General features: G+C 41.4%; 1 protein-coding gene across 8 annotated transcripts in view; it reads left to right on the forward strand.

Moving 5' to 3' along the window:
* Window positions 1-21,993, forward strand: part of LOC131930756 (roundabout homolog 1) — a 131,494-nt gene that overhangs the window by 101,510 nt on the left and 7,991 nt on the right. For 6 of the 8 annotated variants that reach the window (XM_059287357.1, XM_059287363.1, XM_059287358.1 and 3 more), the window contains exons 5-24: window positions 503-781; window positions 1,373-1,511; window positions 2,131-2,258; window positions 2,664-2,788; window positions 3,420-3,579; window positions 4,335-4,532; window positions 4,752-4,841; window positions 5,272-5,450; window positions 5,546-5,696; window positions 6,069-6,193; window positions 6,956-7,193; window positions 7,675-7,787; window positions 8,180-8,345; window positions 17,240-17,404; window positions 17,728-17,823; window positions 18,880-19,097; window positions 19,323-19,470; window positions 20,241-20,312; window positions 20,520-21,498; window positions 21,864-21,985. In XM_059287357.1, the coding sequence (XP_059143340.1) occupies window positions 503-781; window positions 1,373-1,511; window positions 2,131-2,258; window positions 2,664-2,788; window positions 3,420-3,579; window positions 4,335-4,532; window positions 4,752-4,841; window positions 5,272-5,450; window positions 5,546-5,696; window positions 6,069-6,193; window positions 6,956-7,193; window positions 7,675-7,787; window positions 8,180-8,345; window positions 17,240-17,404; window positions 17,728-17,823; window positions 18,880-19,097; window positions 19,323-19,470; window positions 20,241-20,312; window positions 20,520-21,498; window positions 21,864-21,985 (3,891 nt within the window). The remainder of the gene's footprint in view (window positions 1-502; window positions 782-1,372; window positions 1,512-2,130; window positions 2,259-2,663; window positions 2,789-3,419; window positions 3,580-4,334; window positions 4,533-4,751; window positions 4,842-5,271; window positions 5,451-5,545; window positions 5,697-6,068; window positions 6,194-6,955; window positions 7,194-7,674; window positions 7,788-8,179; window positions 8,346-17,239; window positions 17,405-17,727; window positions 17,824-18,879; window positions 19,098-19,322; window positions 19,471-20,240; window positions 20,313-20,519; window positions 21,499-21,863; window positions 21,986-21,993) is intronic. The other 2 variants (XM_059287361.1, XM_059287365.1) reach the window with 2 other exon arrangements.

The following is a 21,993-nucleotide window of genomic DNA, read 5'->3' on the forward strand; positions in this document are numbered from 1 at the left end:
TATCGCCCTTGAATTGATTCCCCCCACCACCCCACCATTTAGAGGTTCTCATTAATTTGTTTAAAAAAAATACTTCGCTCGCCTGTCCATCTTTCGATTACATATCACAGGAGACGCCATTCACCCCCCCCCCATCCCCTGCCCACCCCTTATCCCATCATTGCAATCTCGTGTCCATGGAAACCATTAACCTCGTTCTGGTACTCTCCGATAACAACATGGCTAACAAACCTCGGCCTCAACAATCCCTGTTTGTTATTCAACTATTTATACAACAAATGCTAACGTCTCGATTTTTCAACGCTGATGGCTATATCTATTTTTATAAAGCCACCTGATACATTTAAACTTTAGGAGAAACGCACTATTGTTTCTGGTTAATTTATCATTGATAAAAATTCTCGACGGCTTTTAGAGATACGCCCATATTCAACAATAGTTCCTGTATAGGCAATGACTAAGATGGATATGGGACTCATTAAAACGTGTGATACGTCCACAGTGCTGAGGGAGGACTTTCGGGAAAGCCCGCAACCCGTGACGGTGGCGGCGGGCGAGACGGCGGTGTTCAGGTGCGTCCCGCCCCGGGGGGAGCCCGAGCCCAAGGTCATGTGGCACAAGGACAACGCCCTGCTGAGCCAGGACAGCCGGGTGATGACCAGCCAGGAGGGCAGCCTGACCATCACGTCGGTCAAGGTCAGCGACGCCGGCAAGTACACGTGCATCGCCATCAACCCCGGGGGTGAGAAGGAGAGCGGCCCGGCCCTGCTGACAGTGCTGGGTGAGTATTACGTGACCCTGGAGGTACAACACTCCACACAGGCGATAGGGCTGGTAAGTAGGTCACCAACCAGTTCTACGGCTCAATAAAACCTGCATGAGCCATAGAACTGGTTGGTGACTTACTTACCAGCCCTATTGGACCCACACAAAAATACATTCAACAGTTTTAGTTTTTATCAGTCGGCCTTTTTCTGTGATACTGTACTTAAAAAAAAACAACCTAACCCTAGATCATTTGACCTTTTGATTTACATAGACCCCTATTGACAAACAAATACGCCAGAGTACAAATAGGATGTCAGTTCAAGTGCATAAATACCTGTTCCATCTCCTCACCTTTACACACACCTGTACCCAGTTTAGAAATCACAATAACACCTCCACCCTCACACGTGGAACATAATAGGACCCAGTCTGGTAGGTGGGGGGTAGGGGTCCTTAGATACCACCCCACCGACACCATATTGCTCACAGACACTCGGGGGGTTTGGCATACCTGCAACACCTATGCTCAGCCCATCAACCAAGGCCCATAACTCCACTTATCCTTTGATTCGTGATTACCTAACCCTCGCCTGTGTCTCGGCAGAGAAACCCACATTCCGCGAGATGCCGGACGACATGCAGGCAAATGTCAACGACACGGTCGAGCTCAAATGCCGGTCGTCTGGGGACCCGGCCCCAACCATCGTGTGGAAGCGAGAACAGGGCCGTATCCCCCACGGGAGGTGAGTAAAAATCAAATTTCCCTACCTGGCAGGGACTCTGTTAGTCAGGTAAAAGATGCTAGACCATGTATAGAAACACCAACACACGAAATCAGTCTGTTCCAAAAATTATTTTCTCTTATATATATATATATATATATATATATATATATATATATATATATATATATATATATATATATATATAATATATATATATATATAATATATATATATATATAATATATATATATATATATATATATATATATATAATATATATATATATATATATATATATATATATATATATATATATAATATATATATGAACTATTGTATTCAAAATTAAATTAACTTTTAATATCAATTGTAAATCGTAATTCTCAGACACAATTTAAGAAAAAAAATATAACCAACATTTTTTTTTTTTTTTTTGCTCTAACGGTTCTGTAATAAAAATTAAACTAACGTGTAATATTTATAGCAAATCATGAATTTCCAGACAGAATAACGAAACAAAAAAATAACATTTTTTTTTTACTGTGGTACCCCCATCTATCAGTATTAAGATTATCCCATAATGGGTGAAAGCCACATATAAAGTACATTTTTTAACAAACGGACTTGTACCGCGTAGGGCGAGGACGCTGGAGGACGGTACGCTGAGGATCGAGAAGGTGCAAGTCGCTGACGACGGCGTCTACGTGTGCGTGGCTGAGAACACCGCCGGCACCGTGGAGGCGGTCGGGAGATTGTCAGTACAAAGTAAGTATAACACTGTTTACATTCCCAAGCACAGAGTAATCACGGATTTCTAAATATAGACATCAAACATGTCAATGTAGATTACGCCCCTTTCGAGATTTTTTCTTTTCTTTTTCATAAAATGAATTTTGACATTTCTGTGTTTATGCTTCATCCAATTTGAACAAGGGAACAAAGTTGTTTCCCTTTATACTTTGTAAATACGAACTGACAAGCCATTACGGAATCTTTTGTTTGTAAAAATGTGTGTTCTCTAACTCCGCCCACCAGTATATGTTTTTAACATTCCTTTACGTTTTTTCTTACGTCTATCATTAAATACAGATATTATCATGTAATTTGTATCAAGACAATTAGTGCTGTTTTTTTTTTTAATAATTTTCTTTAACAACGAATTATTTTCAGCCCATCCATCGTTTCTGATATCACCGAAAGATTTGAAAGTGGGCCGGGGTAGGACCGCCATAATGCAGTGTGTGGTGACGGGCAACCCACCGCCCACTGTCTTCTGGAGCAAGGGCAAAGACCCGGTGAGCTCAGATATTTAGTCATAAAACATAACCAGATATTTAGTCATAAAGCACACAACCATATATTTAGTCATAAAACACACAACCAGATATTTAGTCATAAAACACACAACCAGATATTTAGTCATAAAACACATTGATACTGATTTAACTGGTTATATCTGGTAACTATTTGCTAAAACAAGTGTCATTTCTACTGCATCATTTGTTAACTCACTCAAATACTCTCAGTAGTTCAACTCAACCCACTATTTATCACATAATAACATCAACATCATTGCCCACCTTTCTAGAAATTACTTTACCACCTGTTACAATTTAATTAACCCATCATCCAATCTGTACCTATCCATCACATCATAAGAACACCATCCACCGCCATCCATTTCCCAAACCCCATCATCATACACCCCACCATCAACCAATCACCCAATTTCCTAACCATCCACTACCCTATCTACCAAAAAAAAAATATTTATTTTATTTCTATATTTTCCCTCTTCCAGCAACTCTTTTTCCCGAACCCCATCGCCATACACCCCACCATCAACCAATCACCCTATTTCCTTACCATCTACTACCCTACCCGCCACGAAAAAAATAATTTATTTCTATATTTCCCTTCTTCCAGCAACTCTTTTTCCCGAACCAAGGTCACGGTCACCTGTCGGTAACAGACGATGGCACCCTGAGGATAGAGAGCGTGGACTTCCGTGACGAGGGGGTGTACCAGTGCCAGGCACTCAATGCCCTGGCCAACTCTAAAGTCTCAGCGACCTTGACTGTCATAGGTAATTGATGTTAGGGGTTACAGGGTAGGGGTCAAAGGTGTTTAGGAATAATTTTAAGGGTTAAATGGATACAGTTATAAGGGATAAATATGTTTAGGATCTTTGACTAAAGTCTCAGCGACCTTGACTGTTATAGGTAATTCATCTTAGGGGTTACAGGTTAGGGGTTACAGGTGTTAAGGAATAATTTTAAGGGTTAAAGGGATGCAGGTATTAGGGCTAAATATGTTTAGGATCTATGAATTTAGGTAAAGGGCTTTATGTGTTGTTTTACGATGTTAAATGATGTTCATGTTTAGGTAAGTTTGATTATGTTTGTGTTAAAATAAAAAAAAAGTTAAGTTCCCTTTTAAACCTGAGGGGTCTATAGGGCAAGTGAAGTAGAGTTCACTTGTTTCTATGACCTCGGCATGTGAAGAGATAGTGCGGTCACCACTACGCCCAGCCGCCTTTACTTTCCCTAAGTAACGTGAGTTAGATACCCATCAGAGTTTGGTGGACTCAAGGACGGTCTACTGACTTGAACCCGGATTCGAACTCTAGAATAATGGGTTAGCAGTCCAGCTCTCTACCGCTAGACCATTCCATCCCATTGTGTTATAATCACTTGGGTTTAATGGCATCAATGTATCTTACAGTGTTGAATATGTTTTGTTATAGTTAACTGTGTTTATGTTGACTAGAGGCAAATATTCAGACATATTGTCTTATTTCTGACACAGCTTTATTGATTTCTTTCATTTTTTTTTCCACAGACCAAGACATTCGCCTGCCCCCAGTTATTGTAGTTGGCCCCAAGAACCAAACCCTGGAGGCCAAGGACGTGGCCATGTTGTCGTGTCAAGGTGAAGGTCAGCCACCCCCAGCCATCAGGTGGTTCAAAGATGGGAAGGCCCTGCCTTACAACGACCCCCACTACATGTTCTTGCCCTCTGGGACCTTACAGATCTCTGGTAATTACAACAAAAAATGTCACCATCAACCGTGAATAGGGCTGGTAAGTAGGTCACGAAACAGTTCTACGGCTCAATAAAACCTGCGTGAGCCATAGAACTGCTTGGTGACCTACTTACCAGCCGTATTCAGATGTTCACTATAAATGTTTGTTCCATGTTTACTTGAACTTTGACCTGTCTCCTGGTTCACCCAATGGGCTGTTGTTTACTTCACAGATCTTAAGCTGGCTGATTCTGGAGTCTACATGTGTAAGGCTATTAGTGAGACTGGTGAGACAGGCTGGGCTGCTTCACTTACAGTTGCTAGTAAGTCTCACTTCCAAATGTTGTGTGTCTAAAGCCATAGTTTAGATTAGATTAAGTTAAATGAAAATGAATATGACAAGGTATTTAGGAACTAAAATGATTAGCTGAAAATTATGCACTTACGTTAGATACAGCATGTAGCTAAATTTAATGAGGATTCAGTATTAGACCAACTGCCTAGAATGCTGGGAACCTGCATTCTTCAAGCAGAAGTGCTGTCATTTTTCTATAACAAGATACAGCTACTCTTTGTTATAGAATAATAACTAAAGAGATCAACCAGCTTTATTGTATCCCCATCTTAAACTATAAAGGTCACCTTAAGCTATGGTGGTCTGTATAAATGATAATATTAATGCCAGATAGTTATTTATAGAGGATAACCATCTTACCTACTTGCATGGTAACGTATGTGTATGTATCTCCACAGAGCAAGGCACCTACATCATCAAAGAACAGTACCAGAGTGCGCTGCCTGCTGCACCATCAAAGCTGCGGGTCTCGGATGTGGCCGACACGTCAGTCCACCTGACCTGGATAAGCCAGGAATTGGGACAATCACCTATTACTGGATACGTTGTGGAATACTTTAGCCCACAGACGCCGCAGGTAAGATTACCTGGATTATCCACCTGGATTAGTACCTCTGATCCATTCTGAGCCAAACCAGCTAAAAGATAAGGACAATGTTTATTTTCCCACAGGGGTGGCAGTTAGCCTCTGACACTGTCTCCAGGGAAGGCTACACAGTGAAAGATTTGCTACCGGCTACCAGCTATGTCTTCCTGGTCCGAGCCAAAAATTCCGCCGGACTCAGCCCACCTAGTCCAGTGTCTGATTTTATAACCACAAGAGGTATGTGACCACTGTCCAGTCGGCTTAGCTACCACTCATTATCTTCTTAAGGTTTGCAAAACCAAAAAAAAATGAAACCAGGCTTAATTGATGCAGGTCATTAGTCAGATAACAATCATGGGGCAGAAAGATAGCTTATTTTGATGAAGCTATGTTTTAAAATGTTTATTTTAAAATGTGATGACCATTAAGGAACCTATTTTAGAGTAGAGATTTTTTTTCTAGAGGTGTTTCATAATGTTATGACCAAAGGTCAGCTTAAATAGCTTATTTTGAAGAAGAGGATTCATTTTCTAGAAAATTTAGTTTCATAATGTGATTATCAAAATAGTCAGCTCCAAAAGTTGATCATGTTTTTGACTGTCATTTCAGAAAAACGCCGGACATTTGCGGTCAACATGCCCAGGGAGGAGATTGTGAAGGAGCTGGGAGCTCTAAATATAGACATGATCTCAGCAGAGCCTATCAATGCCAGCGCCATCAGGATCAAGTGGGAGGTGAGTTCCAGATGACCTACCTGCCTGTCAGGGTTACCTGGTAGTGTTTCCACATGGCTGGTTTTTTTGTCACACCTGTCTGTGGTGATAGTCTTACCTGGTGAGATTCTGGTCTCTTTTAATGCATCCGGGGGTTCTTTCTAGTTGATGCACTCAGGGCATAAACACTTCACTAGGGGGCATCATCACCCAGGTGTACCTTGCTGAGGAATATTATCTAGCATGAGCACAGCAATACTGGGCAGAAGCTTGCTGCTAGGCTAAAACATTAGAAAATGCTCTAATGTGAACATTTGGGGCATATCCCTAGTTTATCTATTAAGCAAATGCCCCTAATCTAAACACTGGGCAAATGCCCCTGTTCTTAACATTGGATGGGCAAATGCCCCCAGTCTTAGAATTAGACAAATGCTCCTAGTCTAAACATCAGACAAATGATGCTAGTCTAAAAAATTCGGCTTGGGCAAATGCCCTAAACATGAAGGTCTAATGCTCCTAGTTTTAAAATTGAACAAAGTATTAAGTTTATGCAAAGTACAAATTCACCAACCCTGAACATGCAGGTATAATGCCCTAGCCTAAAGGTATTTGGCCATTGCACCAATCAACCCTTGTAGCTTGTTTTTAAACTGCTTTAAAATATCAAGGTAAAGAGATGATATGATAGATTACATTTCATCTTAGCCTGTATTTTAATTGCCAACAAGATAGGTGTGTGTTACATGTTAGACACAAATGTATGCTAATTTATGCTAATTACAGGTTGGTACAAGCTTAGCCGCCATCGAGGGTTACATCATCAATTATACGCTAGTCCTTGAACTTGACCCAGTGAAGTACGGCCAGAGCAGCATCATAAAGATAACTGACCCGTACCAGTTCAGGTCTTTCATCACTGACCTGAGCCCGTACTCCATGTACCAGGTGTGTGTGAGGGCGTATGCCAGGGATGTGACTAGCAGGTGTTCTAAGTCTATGAAGGTGGCAACCAAGGAGTCAAGTGAGTGTGCTATTTCATATCAAGCTTTGGTCAGTTTTGTATCTTGTGGTCAGTGTTGTCTTGTGTGGTCAGTGTTGTGTCTTATGTGGTCAGTGTTATATCTTGTGTGGTCAATGTTACATGTCAAGGTCAAGATGTGGTCAGTGTTGTAACTTGTGTTCAGTGTTTCATATTAAGGTCAAGTTGTGGTCAGTGTTCTGTCATGTTTTTAGTGCTATATATCAAGGTCAAGATGTAGTTAGTGTATCTTGTGGTCAGTTTTACATGTCAAGGTCAAGTTGTGGTCAGTGTTGTATCTTGTGTGGTCAGTGTTACATGTCTAGGTCAAGCTGTAGTCAGTGTTGTATCTTGTGGTCAGTGTGACATTTGAAGGTCAAGTTGTGGTCAGTGTTCTCTCATTTTTTCAGTGCAACATGTCAACGCCAAGATGTAGCTAGAGTATCTTGTGGTCAGTGTTAGACTAATTTGTTTCTGTCCACAGTCCCTACAGCGCCACCTGAGAACATTGTGATCCACAAAGAGGGTGACTCCATCCACGTCAGATGGTCACCTCCACCCAGACAACACCAGAATGGTGACATCAAGGGCTATGATGTAAGTCTGATCACCTTCAAGTTTATACTGAAATACTTTCCTGTTTTGCTGGTTTGTCTCATAAAGTTATGGCCACAGATGGGTTGGGAGTAATATCATACTCATTTAAAAAATATATTTGTTGGGTTAATCAACAAGGGTCTAATTAATTAGATGTGATGATGGGGTGTGGATCCTAATTAATTTGACTAGTCCATCATTTTTGTTTTATCTTCCATATATTTACTGCATAACAGTATACATTAATTAAATGTGTGGACCTGATTAATTTGACCAATGTCCATCCTTTTTGTTTCATCTTCCATATATTTACTGCACGGCAGTAAAAAGTAATAAGATGTGATAATGTGTGGACCTGATTAATTTGACCAATGTCCATCCTTCTTGTCTAGATCTACTGCATGTCTGAGGAACACAACAACAACTGCAGCACAGTGGCGTCTGGCAGTGACAGCAGTGTGGTCATCAAGAAAGTGGACATGGACGGCTCCTTCAGGATCAAGTTGGCTGCTAGAACAAACAAGGGCCGGGGCACATGGAGCAAAGATTTCGTCTTGGGTGAGTGGTCACTTGTCATACTACAACGGTCATTTGGTACATTTGTGATTAAAGAATTAGTCTTGGGTGAGTGGTCACTTGTCATACTACAATGGTCATTTGGTACATTTGTGATTAAAGAATTAGTCTTGGGTGAGTGGTCACTTGTCATACTACAACGGTCATTTGGTACATTTGTGATTAAAGAATTAGTCTTGGGTGAGTGGTCACTTGTCATACTACGATGGTCATTTCGTACATTTGTGATTAAAGAATTAGTCTTGGGTGAGTGGTCACTTGTCATACTACGATGGTCATTTCGTACATTTGTGATCAAAGACTTTGTCTTGGGTGAGTGGTTACTTGTCATACTACAATGGTCATTTTGGTACATTTGTGATTTCAGACTTTGTCTTGGGTGAGTGGTCACCTATCATACAAAAATAGTAATTTCATACATTCTTGATTTCATACATCAGTCATTACATACATTAGTCTTCTTATATATACACTCGTCTTTTCTTATTTTGGTCTTTTCTTACATAAGTTGTTCCACATTGTATTGGGTTACATGAGTTTGCTTGGTAGTTTTTATAGAATTTTTCAATGAAATGGTCAGTTTGTAAATGTCATTTTAATATAGAGGCATTTATAGCAGATACCATAATTTGTTGTCCATGTTAATACTTTTCTGTGTCTATCCATATTTTTTTGTATTTCTTAGCTCTATACTCATCTCCCATCCTAGTCTAATCTATCACACTGCAAAGTGTCTAAACTCCACCCAAATTTCTATCATTAGACCAACTCCTACCGATTCTAATAACAGATCAGACACACATCTGCATCCCCCCCCCCATATCCTCGATTTTTTTTCTCCACCCCACACCCTTCCCCTCCTTCCTCCTTCTCTCCTCCCCCCCCCCTCCCCCCCCCCCCCCTCCCCCCCCCCCCCCCCATAAATCCACTCCCGAGCAAACAATATTTAGTGACACCGAAAGTACCAGTGGGATAACGAATGGCGGACATGTCTGGAGGAATGGCGAGGGCCTGAAATGATCAGGGAGGGACCCGGGGAAAGCTAATCCAATTTCTCGCCTCCCCGAGTCGGCAATAAATTTAAGGCCCGAGGACCCCAAGTTTTTCATTTCACGCCCAGTAAAAAAAAAATTGCAATAAAAGGCAATAATTATTTTTGATGGCGGAATCTTAGGTCAATTTGCGAACAAAGGGAGACGATTCTAACATTTTTTTGGCTGTGTTTTAATGTAGAGAATATGATGTGCGCTGCCATGCTGTGCACTGTGTACATCGTCATTAGCCACATGTTTGTCATACCATCTCGTTGGGACCACGTGATCTCTTTATTTGGGTTCACTCGTTATACAATGTGTTATCGGCCTTTGATTGTCTTTCCTCTTTGTTGGGAGCAGGATCATCACCAGTTTACGTCGGTTATACTGCAGAATAAAATGCGGCTATGTCATCTGTTTGCTATTGGCACATGGGTTCCTTGAAAGTCGGAAGAAAAGTCCTGTTTTTTTCCCTTCTGAATATTGAGTTATTTCCCTGGGTCAAAGATAGGCCCTACTTTATAGATTAACAAACGTTTCCATTTTTTAGTTATGCGAGTCAATGAAGCTAGTGGTTGTGTCCCAAGGTGACCAATGGTCAAGATCAAATTTAATACAAAATAAAGCAATGTCCATTTATGACCCTTGGTTTTCAACACATGCCCTATAAAGAGAATGACGGTTCTCCTTACATAAATGCGCTTTTCTTTTTAATTTAAAGTTCTCTGTGTTTTTTCTCTCCTTTCAACTCTAAGTTTCTTCCTCTGTCCGAGAAGCTCTCTCTCTCTCTCTCTCTCTCTCTCTCTCTCTCTCTCAGTCTTATTCCATTAGCGAATTACCCCTGTCTTACACTCGCACCTAGATATAATTTATAACGCATTCATCTTCCCCCCCCCCCCAACCCATCGGAAGTCAACACTGCAAGCCAACTTCGTCTTTTTGTTACATGGTCAATTCTGAAATGCCTGTATAGTTCACCCAACTCCAAGGGCAATAACCAAATTGGTTTATTTATGTTCCGGTTGTAGATGGGACATGCTGATCAAGCAGTCCAGCCCCGTCAGTCCAGCCCCGTATGTTGGTACATTAAATTAGACCACATACGCATGCCGTGCCGTATATCGGCCGCGCGCAATGAGCCCGGGGGTACGCTGGCCGCATCAATGCCCGGGCCCTGATCAGCCCGGGCGTCCAGGGACCGCCGCAGACGATTGGTTCGGACAGCGGGAAATGGCTGGACTGACCTTTGTGCTACTGTTTTATGGTCTTTCAGTGACCACGGGTGGCGACTGCTGGCGACCGTTTGTCTGAACTGCACCCTCGGTCGTATGATAAAAAGCCCACCACCACCCCTACCCTAACCCAACGATTTATTCGTTTTTGATATCTCAAGCATTGGTAAGTTTCCATAGCGACGGATATTAATTTTGAAATGTCACTTTGACCTTTAATTCAGGTCAAAGCAATAACCAGCCCCCCATCGTTCAATTTTAAGAATTTGCTAGAAACTCTTAAAAAAAAAAGCCCTACAGTCCGAGTCAAGCGCTTCGCTCTGTTTCATCTGCCACAATCACAGTGGGCCCTGATTGTATCAAGCCGCCATTAAATATGGCGCGGGGTCACGTGACGAGTTTACGCGTCTTTAAGACTGAAGAGTTCCAAGATTAGATGCAAATGAGAAGAATTCAATAAATGATGATGCGAGGGCTGTTGCGAGGGTCTTTGTTAATCTCAGAAAAACAGAGGGCTCGAGTGGTCACCCCAGCTCATTGTTGACTCAACGGTTGCGGGCGGGGAGAATGGGGGGGGGGGGGAGGCACTAATGGCCGAGAGAAAGTGAATTTGTTTGATTGTCCGCATGAGAAAATGGCAGAGATTGAGCGAGTAATGAGTAACAAAATACTCATTTCATTTTAGTTATCTTCCCCTGTTTCTCGATGACGTCCCCTTACTAAGTAACGGTAACTCTGGTGGTTTGTTTTCACAGTAAACTGATGCGCAGGTTTTATATTGTTTTAATTATAGTTATTTCCCTTCGGACAGAAGGGGCGATAATTTCATCTATTGTCACGTCACCTTACAGCGCCGCGGGCTTAACCAACCAATTCCACCCTACAAAATTTTAATGGATTTCACCTCGAGTAACTTCCCTTGGCATTTGTTTTTTTTTATTGGCGTTCAATTAGTGAAATGAAATTAACGGTTCTTTTTGTTTGCCGGTCTTCGCGTGGAGGGGGCCGGACCGGTGATTGCTGCCCCTTTGTTTGTGCTCAATTATTTATCTTGTGATAAGGCCGAAAGGTGATTTTTATTCTCCCGGCAAAAGGACTCTTATGGGACTTGTAGTTAGATCTGTACACTTGGTGGGTTATATAGTCTTTATATAGTCGGCTCTGTAGTATTTTGGAGCCATTGACAAAAAAGGGAACCTAGCCTTGAGGTATTATATACATAATAGGAGCCACACCACCGCGAGCAGAGCCAAGTTATAACTGTAGATATGATCCAAGACGACTGACAGTATGTAGTATTTCATGTTCCACTATACTTTGATTGCCTAAAGGAAATATTTCCTAGTCCGTTTCCTGAATATTTTTTTCCCCCTGAGTGTTTATGTTTCTCCTTTTAAAAAATGAATTTCTTTTTTTTTTAATTATAAATTTTTAAACCCCAAACGGGAAGCAACTCTGTTTAAATAGTTTTCTTGTAACATTTTTTTGTCGAAATGTTAGCACGAAAGAAGAATTTTTTATTTTACTTTGGTAAATTGTTTGTTGTGGCAATATCTCATTTCTAAATTAAATAACGTCAACAATATTTATGCTGATTTTAAGAGTTCTTCACGTAATTCTTATTTTCAAACCAATTTCTATTTTACAACCCAGTAACTCAAAGCAATATAGTTTATGTTAGATGCCACTACAGTTTGTTAGCTTAGTTTGTAGGACTTCTATTTTTTTAATGGGGGAAAAAAAACCTCGAGCTTTTGCATGCTATGCTGCGCTGCGATGTTGCACACCAAAGTGCGAATTTGGACGGCTAAAAAAATTGAACAAAGGGACTGTTAATTGCTTTCTCTAATGGCTCGGCCTATTGCTTCAATGCGGGGTTGATAGAATCACGGAGAAGATGACGAGCTTCTGACGAGGGGAGGATGGAGAGGGGGGGGGGGGGGTTAATGAGAGGGAAGGGGGGGTGGGGGTTTAGAAACTGAAACAAAACTCCCACTTTAAAGATAACGATTTGATAGACGAGAAATGAAAGAGAGAGATCGATGGAAGAGATGTTGCATTCAAAGACCGAACGAGAAGGGGGCGATAACGACGGACAAAAAAAGGGTTGTGAAAAAATCCGCTTTCACAAGTTGAAAAGGGACATAATTAGGTCCATATTCTAACTGACCAAATAACTCATTATCTAGGGGCTTAAGGGAGGGTTGTATCCCTGTACGGGACTCGATAAAAGTCTATTGTGTTTGATTAAATTAATCCACTTTGTAGATTAGGGTGGTAATTAAACCTGGATGTTAACCGTACAGTAATTAATCCTGTAGCAATACTAAAGCGATTGAACCCTTGATAGTTATTAATTCCCCCCCCCCCTTTTTTTTAGATCTGGTTGTTGTGGCCCCTGTAAATTAACGTGTCTGTTTTAATGCGCATGCCTGTATGTAGTTGAGTAATAGGTATCACAGAACGTGGAATTTTCGCAACAAGTTGACATGGGAGCTTATCCGCCTTTAGTTATCTTCCCACGATTTTTTTTCTTATAATATTTGAAATGTCATGTCACGTAAAAGACCCTTACTTCAAAATATAACAATTTTTCTTTTTTTTCTTATCCATTTAAAATAAGCTTTTTATTCCCCCCCCCCTAGCTGTCCCCTGGATGGGGAGGGTCGTCTTGTTGGTGTGTGGTGGGAAGGGCTGTGGTTGTGGGAGGACGGGACGTATCCCCAGTCAAGTGCTAATTTAAAGCCCTTGAAAACTTACTCAGATCTCCCCCCAGTGCTTGTAGGGTGCTCCCTCTCTCGTGTAGTACACGCCCCGAGCCTACTCGAGCACCGCCAGCTCACGTTACAAGGTCACCCCTTGAAGCGAGTTGACAATGTTTATGTGTGAGACAAGGACCGTAACTCGCCCAGAACTAAACAAAAGCTTGGGTATTTCAGAAGTATGTTCCCCTCTCACCTTTACCCCATTGACATCTGTGTTGTCAGGCAGATCTGCTTCTCGTCAGCTCTGATCACTTGAAAAAAAACCCTCTCGCTGTAAACACCCTCGCCGCCTCCTCCTCCATTACACCCCCCGTTCATCAAGTATTCTTATATCAACTTGGATTTGCACTCAGAATCTTCACACAATACTTTTTCCCCCTCGTCTTCCTGCTACTCGTATCTCGCCTAGCCTGTGTTGTATCACCATCAGCTGGGGGTACGAGCGGGTGTCAGGCCATCATCTGTAGCGAGCTTTAACCGAGTGTCTACGCTGTAGATCAAGTGTTCTCAACCTTCATATAAGCATAGAACAGCAACCTTTGAGACTGTCATTTGTCCAAGTACACATCCAGCCTATTTTGTGTATATGTAGCCTTTTCTTTGTAGCCTTTTATGCTTTAGTACTTCAGATCTTTAACAATTTCATGCATAGGATGTGGCATTTTATTTTGCCATTTCACAAAGCCTTTTCATCGAAACCACCCAAGAACGCATACAGTATTTAAATTCATATTCTAAGAAGTACAGACTCCAATATATTTGCTTTTGTTTGAGATTTGATAAATACATTATATTAGCATTCCTGCTATGGCATTTAACACATTAACCTTTGACTTTTTACTTTGTATTAAGTTCAAGGTCACAGTACTTATTACAAATTAAATAGCGCATCTCAATGGGGGTGAGAGATCTCCTCTCAAATTTTACCCCCACCCACCCCTTTCTCTCTCATGTTTCTGTCCCCCCCCCCTTCGTCCCCCCCCCCCCCCACCCCATTGTCATGATGTCAAATCTGAGAACAAAGGATACATGTAAAGTTCTCTAAAGAGAGTCGAGAAGCGGAGAGGCATCAACCTTCCCGCCACCATCTTGAAAATTGAAAGAAGTTGACAACATCAGAGGTATCGAATCTCCAAAGTGGTATTAAATCCACTCTAAAAATTGGACGAAGGGGTGGGAATTCGGGCTGTGGGGGTAGGGGTTTGGGGGTGGGGGTAGAGATTTTAGCCTCTTGTCTCTGTCTAAAATCTCGGACAAGTTGTTAATTACACTTCTCGTCTCCTGTCTGGGTTAATTAAAGAAATGGAATTAGAGCCGGCTCACAGATGTCAATAATTGATAAGTGACGAGGTGGATGACGAGGGCGCTGATGAAGCAGCGATGTGTGCTGGTCGTGGCACAAATTGACCGGAGAGGCGAGGAGGTCGACCGTTCAGTGAAGGCATAACTTGGCCAAAGTAGCCGATAGATGGCCGTCTAGTAATGGCACAGCGTGGCCAAAGTTGGATGTAGATGGCTGTTCTGTAATAGCATAACTTGGCCAAAGTTGGCTATAGATGGCCATTCAGTCCTAGCATAACGTGGCCAAAGTTGGGGATAGATGGCCGTCTAGTAATGGCACAACGTGGCCAAAGTTGGCTATAGATGGCCATTTACTAGAATAACATGGCCAAAGTTGGCTATAGATGGCCGTCCAGATGACCCGGGTGGTCTATTCTTGTGGCACAAAATAGGGCCGTTTATTTGTCGAACTCCTTTTATATGTTACAACCGCCTTCTTCATCGATAACCTAACATAACTACACCATCCCCGGCTCCTCACACATCTGATTACAACCTTTTTTTTTAAACAACCTTTCCACCCCCTCTTAAGCACCATTCACATTTTCTAAATCAGACCGGTGTCTAATTAAAATGAATTATCTCCCCATGTCGCCATCTCGCTCATTCTCTCCCTTATTTCCTCTCCATCGACGCGACCCATTTTGACCCATTAGTTTATAATACCGGCCCAATTAGACCCGACTTCCTGGCATAGAGCAGCTCACCTTAACGCATCAGCTGGAGAATTTTCTACTCACTTTTCTTGGGATACAAGTTATATTTGATCTCAATGTCACAAGCCAGTGTATTACTGTATTCAACAGTTTCTAAAAATAGACGCGTGACAATGTTCTCCATATGTAGGCCTAATCGATGACGTATACCAGAGGCGTAGCGACCACTCCCGGCGCCCGGGGACAAACTTTCGATTTGCACCCCCCCCCCCCCTCAAACTTTCGATTTGCACCCCCCTCGAACTTTTCATTTGCACCCCCCCCCCCCTCAAACTTTCGATTTGCACCCCCCTTGAACTTTTCATTTGCGCCCCCCCTCGAACTTTCGATTTGGCGCCCCCCTAAGGTCGGCGCCCGGGGACATGTCTCCCCCCGCCCGCCCCCTCCCCCTCGCTACGCCTCTGACGTATACACCAGCACAAAGAATCTCACAAACCCTTTCGTCATTTGTCCAATCACATTGTATATATGACGTCATACCTTATCACCCGCCTATTAGAAAATTCGTTTTCAAATTAGCGATTCATAAAATATCCTTCCAAAAAAAAAACTTTATTATTATCAGCCTCGAGTTCTCTTTTCACTATTTTTTTTCCAGAGTAATCTCCCATTTCATGTTTATAATTGCTGACACAATTTTCCTCCTTCTCTTGCACTACTAAATTCCTCTAAACATGATCCCGCAGTTTGAAGAGGATGCTAAGAGAGGGAAGGAAGAAAAAAAAAAACGTGTCATTGTTGTTAGGACCGCTTTGTGCTGAGCTGTTGGGCTCACAATGACGTAGTCCACAGGGACACTCGTGATGACGTAGTCCACAGGGACCCTCGCGAGCTTGACGTTGATATGCGGCTCGTGTAGTGATATGCCTTTAATGATTGCCTTTAATCCCCCCTCGGCCGTTTTAATGAGCTGGACAGTTTTCTTGCGATAGCTTACGATGAATAGATAATTGGTCACGTGGGCTAGCTTCTAAGATGGAGTGTTAGAGATACCCGTTTTTTTTTAAAGTAAAGAGAAAAACTAGGGCATTGGAGGGTTTTCATCTGTCCTCATCTTTTTTTTTTCTCTTCTTAATTTCTCAGACTCTGAGAATGATCGCCCGTTACCTCTCACTCACACTTCACATGTTTCTGTCTTTAGGTGAAGCTTACTCTCACTCACACTTCACATGTTTCTGTCTTTAGGTGAAGCTTACTCTCACTCACACTTCACATGTTTCTGTCTTTAGGTGAAGCTTACTCTCACTCACACTTCACATGTTTCTGTCTTTAGGTGAAGCTTACTCTCACTCACACTTCACATGTTTCTGTCTTTAGGTGAAGCTTACTCTCACTCACACTTCACATGTTTCTGTCTTTAGGTGAAGCCACATTTATTCCCCCCCCCCCCCCCATCTATCCCAGCTCCAAAAATATATAGTCTTTATATGCATTATATACAACGTAAAGCTTCAAGTTAATATAAGCAATTGCTGTAGAGTTTATGAGCTTAGAGTTGCAACTGATTCAGTTCGCTAAATTTTATTGTAGAAAAAAAAATATGCATATTGTCTAGTTCATGTAAGTTATTGTTTAGCAAATTTAACATTTACATGATATAGATCTATGATCATAATGAATTATAATAATTGTATACATATATTTGTGCATAAAAACATGGGCGTACATGTTTTTGGGGTAGGGGAATTATATCTTTCTACTTATAAAAAACAAATTACGTTCCTAAATGCTAAACATATCTATTTTTAAACACATTGTAAGTTTATATTTTTGTGTGGCTATCTGCAGGCCCAGAGCAGACGACGATAATCGGCGAGCCGTGGTTCGTGTGGATGTTGGTGGGGACCATAGGCGGGACCCTGTGGTTGGCCCTGTGTGTCTTCAGCATCTGGTTGTGTCGGAGGAGGAAGAGAAACAAGAAGAAGAAGATGGCACAGAACGGGATGTACAGTGGTCAGTCACTTTTTTTTTTTAATTATTAGTGGGGAGTTTTGGTGGTGAAAAATATTTTTTGGGTCAATTTTGGTATAATAAAGCAATTCAGGAGTAGTTACTCTAGAAAGCTTTTGCAACCGATTGTATTTACACAGTTGCTTCCCTTTATATAAATAAAGAAATAAATTATATTTTCGTAGTTATTGCCCTTAGATCAACCGCTAATAAAACTGATGATTTTATTTTTTTGCTAAAATAGTTAGATTTTTTAAATTTAAAAAAAATTTAACTAAAAAAAGTGTGGGCCAAGAATGCAGCTGTCTTTATGTTGCAACCCTCAGCTGTGCCAGTCCACAAGTCAGACGAGTCGGCCAGGTCAGGGGCAGTAGTGACCAGGGAGGATGTCATGTACTCACACAAAGACGGCAACATACATGGTCAGTTTTTATCTTGTAGAGTTGTCTTTTCTTGTGGGGAATCATTAGTAACTGAGATTTCCATTTACAGTAACTTTATGCAAGTTGAATTTATCCTTCCACAACTAACATATTAGAGTTATCCTTCCCTAGTATTCTTGTTTATTAAAAAAACATTTTTAAAAACTATGATTTATGGAACAAAATTTTGAAATAATTTAGCTGGGAGTATACAAAAGCATAAATATTTGTCTTAACTTTCCCTGTGTACACCTCAGTAAATAACATTGTAGCTAGTGATTATAACAGCAAACATAGATAGTTTCACTAGATAGTTATAACTAGCTCTAGCTGCTTAACATGTATTTGTAATATCAAACTATCCTGCTGTCTCTTGACTTATCCTGCTGTTATCCCACTTACCTACTATTATCTATGTATCCTATTCAGTCATATAACCCATATTCTTATACTATATTATTGATTCTTTTATCCCTGATTTATCCTACTATTGCTGACATAATCAACTGATACAGACTAAGAAATATCCTACAATCATTGACATAACTTATATCCCACTAAGACTTATCTTACTATCCTAGACTTAGCATACTGATATATTCTCATATCACTGACTTATCCTGCTATGCTTGGAGTAACAAATACAAGGACATAGCTGTGTTAATTTTTGTATTGAACATAATACTGCTAGTGTTACATTCTTGCTTGACCCAAGTCCTTCAGTAGTTTTTAACATAGTTGACCTATTGGGCCTCTGTTACTATTGTATGGAGATCAGAAACTTCTATGCTGTAGAATTTGTCTTGTGCTCATATGGGTGGTGTTGCAGTCAATTTTCCTCTGGAAACAAATTGTCATTTCCTCAACAATAGGTCATCTGCTATGTCATGAAAAATAAAACAAAAATTTCAAACATACCAACATTTTTAAATGGGTGAATTACTGATACTGATTTTTAATTGATATTGTATGATTTTAATTTATCCAAATATTTATTTTAAAAAACCCAAGCGTAATTTGATTGGCCAAAAAACATATTTCCAACACTTATTTCAGCTGCATATGGTGGCCTGCAGTCTGACTTGGCCAGTCTGTTGGAGTGTGGCCACAAGGATGGCCTGGATGGCAGCCAGGTTTACAGTTCGGCCACCTCTATGCCACAGCTTAAAACCTTCTACCAACGGCCTGGGGCACCATCCTCTGTTGCCCCTTATGCTACCACCACCTTGATTAACAAGGGAGGCAACTCGGCCTCAAGACCTAGCCAGACTAGTGTAAGTTTCAGTTGCTTCCCCTGGTTCTGACAGCAATTTCAAATTTAAAAAAAATAATTCTCAAACATTTTAAAATAAATTTTCAAAGTTCTTATTTTTATAATTCTTTTTAAAAATAAGTAAAAGCTACATATTAAAAAAAGAATATTTAAAAAAAATTAATTACCTGAAATGTAAAAAATAAATCAGTTTTTTTCATTGTCTCCCTTCTGAACCCCCCAACAGGCCGCAGATTCAGGGTTTAGGCCTATCAATCACGCCTATGTCCACTCTAGCGCCAGTGGGTCAGGGGACAGTTGTCAGAAACCTGACATGCGCTCTAGCGACTCCAACACGGACAACTCTCGGCCCAACACAGGTCACTATTCCTATGGTATGCTTGCTTCTACTGACCAATTAACTCACTAATTAAATGTTGTGGGCTGCTGGCTAATTAGCTTGTATTTTTATTGTGGGATTGTTGTGGTGTTTTTTATAAGTGCAGGATTGTTGTGGTTTATTAACTTTTGGGAGTGTGAGGCAGGTTTTAAGATTAAGCTAACATATTGGAACTAATTCAGTGAAGTTTAATATGCTGGAATGGTGCAAGTTGAATTTAAAAAAAAATAAAATAACATCATGCTACTGAATGGATTTTTATTAATTTTTACATTAATTTTATAATTTTAACTTATAATAAAGCTAACCTAATATAACTTTTTTCATTTCTGGTGTTTCTAAATGGCAAATTATTATCGCTAACATGCTATTAATTTTTTACCTTAAAAAAAATAACAATCATAAAATTTTGCTCACTAACACTTATATCAGCTAAACATTTTTTCTTCTTCTTTTGAAAAAAAGTATTTCTTACTTTAAATGGTTATATACTATAGTTTGAGTATGTTAAAAACAAAAAATTTCCATCAAAATATCACATATATTTAGTTACAAGTTTGGTTCACTGGGAAGAAAGCAAATGCTTTGTCAGGCAACTTGGTTGTGAGAAATGTTAGAAATGCTCAAATCTTCATCTAATGCCAGTCTGTCTGGCTAATGAGTATAGTTTAGGCTGGTACTGCCTATGTTAAAGGGAGAGAGAAAGCTAAAGAAGAAACTAGTGTTTTTCTCATCTGATGTTTGATTCGGTCTTGTCTTTTTTAGCTGCTGGCTGTCCCCATGAGCACTGTGAGGGTTTGGTCAGTCCAGGTAGTGACAGTGGTAGCTTGACCACAGGTGAGCATTAGATGTCTTTTCTTACTCTACCAGTATTAACTGTTTGAGGAAATTAATTAAAACTTAACTAATAAATCAGATGACTGAAGCGAATAAAATGTGTACAAATGAAAATCTGAGAAGGCTTTTATGAAAATGACTTTAAGTATATGAAAATGATGAGAATAATATAAATATTATAGACTAATAAGTCAATGATTTTTCCAGATGAGAATGGAATGCCAGTCAAGCGGAACAAGTACACAAAAATCGGAGCAGGAAGCTGCGCCAGCTGTGGCCAAGGGAAGCAACCCATGGTCAACTGGGCAGAGCTGCTCCCCCCACCACCTGAGCACCCTCCTCCCAGTGAGCTCGGCTCCCCGGCTGACCACTCTGGTGAATGCACGCTCCACCGTCACAACAGCAACATCGCTGAGACCAGGTTCATGGACAACAGAAGCCCGATATCTCCAGTCTCCAAGATATCGTCCTGTTCCTGTCCTGTTCCGCATGACCGAATGGTCCCCCTACTGCGCCCCAATATACCATACTCTGAGTTAGATTACCCCACCCACCCAGGCTCCGCCCATGCTCGTTACCACAGCGACATGGCAGGGTACCAAGACGGCAGCGGGGGCAGTGCAGGAGGGGGGAGCGGGGGTAGCAACTACAACTCGGACAGGCCCTACTCACCCAAGCAGTTGAACACCATGCGCACTCAAACGGACATGCACAGGTGCCAGTCACCTCGCTCCTGCCACAACTGCGGCAGCAGCCTGCCTCAGTCTACAGGGCCGGCGCCATCTTCATCCTCCTCATCCTCATCGTACAACCCCCACATCCACCACCACCACCCGCACCACCCCGACGCTTTTGTGACTATAAACCAGCGTCCTCCGTGCATGGGTGACCTCGCTGACCAGAGGGGCGGTGTCTATCCGCAAGTAGCAGGGTACCCCCAGGGGCAGGTCTCAGCACCATTCTCACAGACGGGTGCCGGACAGTGTCCATACAACCCCAACTACCCGTACCCTCCCGCGGCGCTGCACGGGTACCGGATCCCACCCATTGAGTCCAATGACCAGCGGAATTCAAGTGACCTTGAGCAAGTTCAAGGTCGAATGTACCCACCTGGGCATGACGGCCCTCACATGGACAGGGCTTGTCAGTCCTCACTGCCCAGTCTGGGCGCTGGCTATGGCAGAAGGTGAGTACCACAGCTGACCAGTGGTCATTACTTGTCAAGTAAATAGAATCATGGAGTAAATAGAATCTTAAAGTCAATTCATCTCTCCATGGGATGGGAGGGGGGTGTAGAAGTAGGGTACTGCCCTCCTCCCATTACCAACCCCTTTCCTCCCCACCAGACAAATTAGAGCAATAATTAATTTATATAGAAAATACAGTTTAACTAGTGTCTAACCTGGGATTCATTACCAAGAGATATGTAAAAATAAATCAAAATAAAATTAAAAAAAAAAAACACTCGTATTATTAAGTAAATTATGCATGAAATAAACTTAATAAAAGCATCAAATTGTATAATATTGAATCCTGTGTAATCCTAACCAGGCCGGAGTCACCGACATCTGAAGGAGTCCCTGACTACGCAGGAGAGTCAGACATGGATGTCCACCGGGCAACTGACTGCCACACACCTGACTCCAGCGTCAACGGGGACGGCAGTCTCTCAGGTACGCTT

Source organism: Physella acuta, unplaced genomic scaffold, assembly GCF_028476545.2.
Source record: "Physella acuta isolate Inbredline_101_S28 unplaced genomic scaffold, ASM2847654v3 ptg001837l, whole genome shotgun sequence".
NCBI lineage: Eukaryota > Metazoa > Mollusca > Gastropoda > Physidae > Physella > Physella acuta.